General features: G+C 29.1%; 1 protein-coding gene across 1 annotated transcript in view; it reads left to right on the top strand.

Moving 5' to 3' along the window:
- The window catches only part of LOC107721025 (E3 ubiquitin-protein ligase DTX1-like), a 38,696-nt gene that overhangs the window by 26,276 nt on the left and 8,150 nt on the right, over window positions 1–4,270 (top strand). Inside the window, exons 4-5 of the mRNA XM_016528878.1 lie at window positions 1,130–1,191; window positions 2,789–2,950. Coding sequence (XP_016384364.1) covers window positions 1,130–1,191; window positions 2,789–2,950 — 224 coding nt within the window. The remainder of the gene's footprint in view (window positions 1–1,129; window positions 1,192–2,788; window positions 2,951–4,270) is intronic.

The following is a 4,270-nucleotide window of genomic DNA, read 5'->3' as shown; positions in this document are numbered from 1 at the left end:
TTATTATTATTTCTGAATGTTTTATATTTATATTTTGTATGATTTTTTATTATTCTTTTTCCTTGATTCTTTCTATTTATTTATTTATTCTTATTATTTGTTTGATTATTTATGTATTATTTATTTTTTATTTTATTTTATTTTATCATAAATAATTAGCATACTAATGCACCTAGCAACCACATAACAACACCTAGGCAACCAACAACATCCTCTTAGTGGTGCTATTTTAGTATAATTTGACATACCATTATAGTTTTTATTAATATTTTGTTTTTATTTTTATATTTTTTGTTCATTTTAATTTTCTGTAATATTTTAGTCATTTTGTTGTGTGTTTTTTTTTTGTCTCTTTTTTTATTTTTTTTTTTACAGTATTTAAAAAAAATATTTCAGTTTTATACAAGTTAAACTAATAAAAATGACAAATGTTGCCTTGGCAACTAGTTTTTATATTTAATGTTTTATATTTTATTTCAGTTAAGATTTTAAGATTATTTCAAGTTTTTTTTTAATGGTTTTAGTTTCAATTAATTATAATACAGCACTATAATAAATAACCCCGCATACTAGAATCACATTTTCTTTAGGCAATAATAATAATAATAAAAAAAAGTTTCACTTTCTAATAATGTACTACAATGCAGCATCTATTATCATCATCATCATCTGGTTTCATTTCTCTTGTTCACACTGATAGGATCTGTGGCTGAAGCTCTCAGGTCTGAATTAAGCGGGACGTTTAAGTGAACAATGTGATTCTCCAGACGTGAGATTACTGCACGAGTCTCATTTTCTGTCCTTTATTAATTTGTTTTTGTTCCTCGTGTGATCTGATGAGCTTTAATGACGCTGGCGGATGTAACTTCAGCTTTGTTTACGTGTGTGATCAGGCTTTAGTGTTTGTCACTGGATGCTGATTGGTTCGATAAGAGCTTCATTTGATTGGACGGTTCCACTGGCTTCAGCAGATGAGGAAGGTTGTGAGTTTTAGGGTGTGCTAGAGTCTTGATTAACTGTTTTGGGACGTTTATTTCTCCTCATCAGAGGTTTGGATGGTCTCTTACAGTTTATAAGCTGTAAGTGATTCAGTTCATATGGATCATTGTCTGTTTCCTGTCATCTTTAGGGTTCTTGCACTTCCTGTGAAGAATCTCACTGGGTCAGGACCGGTCCATCCTGCATTAGCAGGTACTACACCACAAAATCTAATTCACTTCAGTGTAAAGAACTTTATTGGCATGACAGACTACATTTATTTTGTGTTTACAGCTTAATTCTGTACAGAAGTTTATAGAAATGTGTTTTTTTTTAATATACAAGCAAACTACAGGTAATAATTCAAGTTTTTAACAACAAAAAAAACAAGTTAATAATTTAGAATTAAGAATTAACATATATTTTATTTTGCAAGTAAACAGCTTAACTCTGTACAAAAGTGTAAAGAAACAATTTTTATTGTTTTATTTTGACATGCAAGGAAACAGCTTAACTGTGTACAAAGATATATGTCAGTGATTATTTATTTGTTTATTTATTATGTTTATATTGTAATTTAATATGCAAGTAAACTAAATACCAACGAATCATTTTAATAAAAAGACATAATGTAGACATAATTAGGAATTTAGGATTAAGAATTAATGTAAGTTTTATTTGGCAAGTAAATAGCTTAACTTTGTACAAAAGTGTATAGAAATCATTTTTTTATTGTTTTATTTTAACATGCAAGTATACAGCTTAAATGTGTCCAAAGTTGTATATCAGTGATTATTTTATTTTATTTTATTTTATTTTATTTTATTTAGTCATTTTCAGACTCTTTTATCCAAAGCGACTTACAAATGAGGACAACAGAAGCAATCAATTGTAGTATTAAAACAACTAAAAACATCCAAAACTAAAAGCTAAAACTTTATAAATACTACTTATACACATTTTAAAAATAAAGATAAATTAAATAAAAATGACAAATGCATACAACAAAATTTCAAAACTTAACATTTAAATGAAAAACTAAAAATAAAGCTAAAAACAATTCAAAATATTAAAGAACAAAAGGTATAAGAGTATAATAATGATTCTAACATAACACTAAGCCAAACACCAAAAAAACAACTACATATATGTGTATGTACAACCACACACACATACATACAGTATATGCTGTATATATACATACATTTATAAAATCAATATATATATATTATTTCATTTCCATTTAGTTTGTTGAAGTATTAAAATAACTCCAATTAAATAAAACTAAAAACTTAATAAAAGACCTATACAGACAGAATCAATTCAGACATAATTTAACTAAAATTAAAATAAATAACAAATACAAATAATACAAATCAAATGACAGTAGTTTATCAGTAATCCTAAAAAATAACACTGAGCCAAACACACATAAAAAACAACAACTTACTGCCACATAGTAAGAAATGGTTATAAAAACTTAAACAGAAGTGAAACGTAGAAGTGAAAGTAGTAGGAAAGAGGAGAAATAAAAAGCGATACTTATTTTTATATTTTTTATTTTATTTTATTTTATTTTATTTTATTTTATTTTCATGAAAAGACCAGTTAAACTATGTACCAACGAATGATTTGAACAAAAAGACTTTAATTAAGAAACAGTTATGTTATTTACATTAATGCATTTGGCAGATGCTTTTTATCCAATACAATTTATCAGTTCATGCATTTCCCAGGAATTGAACCCATGACCTTGGCCTTACAGTGCCATGATCTACAGCTTAAGCTTATATTAGTGTCTTTGTGTCAGGAATGACTGGTATCCTCATGTGTGCTGCTGGGCTCCCCGTGTGTTTGACTCGGGCTCCTAAACCGATCCTGCATCCACCGCCGATCAGCAAGAGCGACCTGAAACCTGTGCCAGGAATCAACAGCATCCGACGCAAGACCAAGAAAAAGCACCTCCGCAAAGGTGTGTGTGTGTGTCTGCCTGTCTGTGTGTGTCTGTGTGTGTGTGTGTCTATCTGTGTGTCTGTGTGTGTGTGTGTCTATCTGTGTGTCTGTGTGTGTGTGTGTCTATCTGTGTGTCTGTGTGTGTGTGTGTCTATCTGTGTGTCTGTGTGTGTGTGTGTCTATCTGTGTGTCTGTGTGTGTGTGTGTCTATCTGTGTGTCTGTGTGTGTGTGTGTCTATCTGTGTGTCTGTGTGTGTGTGTGTCTATCTGTGTGTCTGTGTGTGTGTGTGTCTCTGTGTGTGTGTGTGTGTGTGTGTGTGTGTTTGTCTAGCGATTGATTCTCTGTCTGACTTTTTTTGCTGATCTGAGCAGAGCAGACTTTGTGTGAATCGAGCAACAACGGAAAGTGACAAGGTTCCTCTTACATTACAGCACCTGAACCGTGTTACCATAGATCTGCTTAACGTCGTACTGATAGATTTGTTTTTGTACCTCCGTTCCTGCACAAATCAATAGTGTATTGAAAGTCCAGACAGCAGGTGTGTGTTCATGCGCTAAAGGTCACCAGAGTAAAGACGCTTTGAGAAATAAACACTGAAGCTCTGTGTTTTGAAGAGTACATTTGTCTGCTAAATTTGACAGAGCCTCTCTTTAGCGTCATTCGGTGTAAAAAGAAAGTTATAAATAAAGCATTAACACTGTTGGTGTACAAATTTAAGAGCTTTAAAATCTGGGATTTGTCTTTTGTGGTTTTCCAGTCACATGGAGCTTAATAAACAAACCAGCTTCTGTCTGCAATTTTATGTTTATTAGATTTTTAGTAAAAGCAGGGACATATATCTATATATATATCTTGCTCCCTTTTATTTTATTTACATTTGAGTAAATTCTATAAAAGGCGTATAGAAATGATTTTATTTTTTTATTTTATTTTATTTTAATTTATATTTTATTGTATTTTTGTATATTAAATTTTATTTACATTCAAGTAAAGAGCTTAATTCTATAAAATGTGTATATAAATTATTTTTTATTTTAATTTATATTTTATTTTATTTTTGTCCCACTGTATATCTATATATATCTTGCTCCCTTTTATTTTATTTACATTTGAGTAAATTCTATAAAAGGCGTATAGAAATGATTTAATTTTTTTATTTTATTTTAATTTATATTTTATTGTATTTTTGTATATTAAATTTTATTTACATTCAAGTAAAGAGCTTAATTCTATAAAATGTGTATATAAATTATTTTTTATTTTAATTTATATTTTATTTTATTTTTGTACATTTAATTTTGTTTACAATTGAGTAAACAGCTTAATTCTATAAGAGTA

This window comes from Sinocyclocheilus rhinocerous, unplaced genomic scaffold, assembly GCF_001515625.1.
Source record: "Sinocyclocheilus rhinocerous isolate Xijiao unplaced genomic scaffold, SAMN03320098_v1.1 scaffold120, whole genome shotgun sequence".
NCBI classification, from domain to species: domain Eukaryota; kingdom Metazoa; phylum Chordata; class Actinopteri; order Cypriniformes; family Cyprinidae; genus Sinocyclocheilus; species Sinocyclocheilus rhinocerous.
The sequence above is the reverse complement of the archived record's forward strand: the minus strand, read 5'-3'. Positions and strand labels throughout refer to the sequence as shown.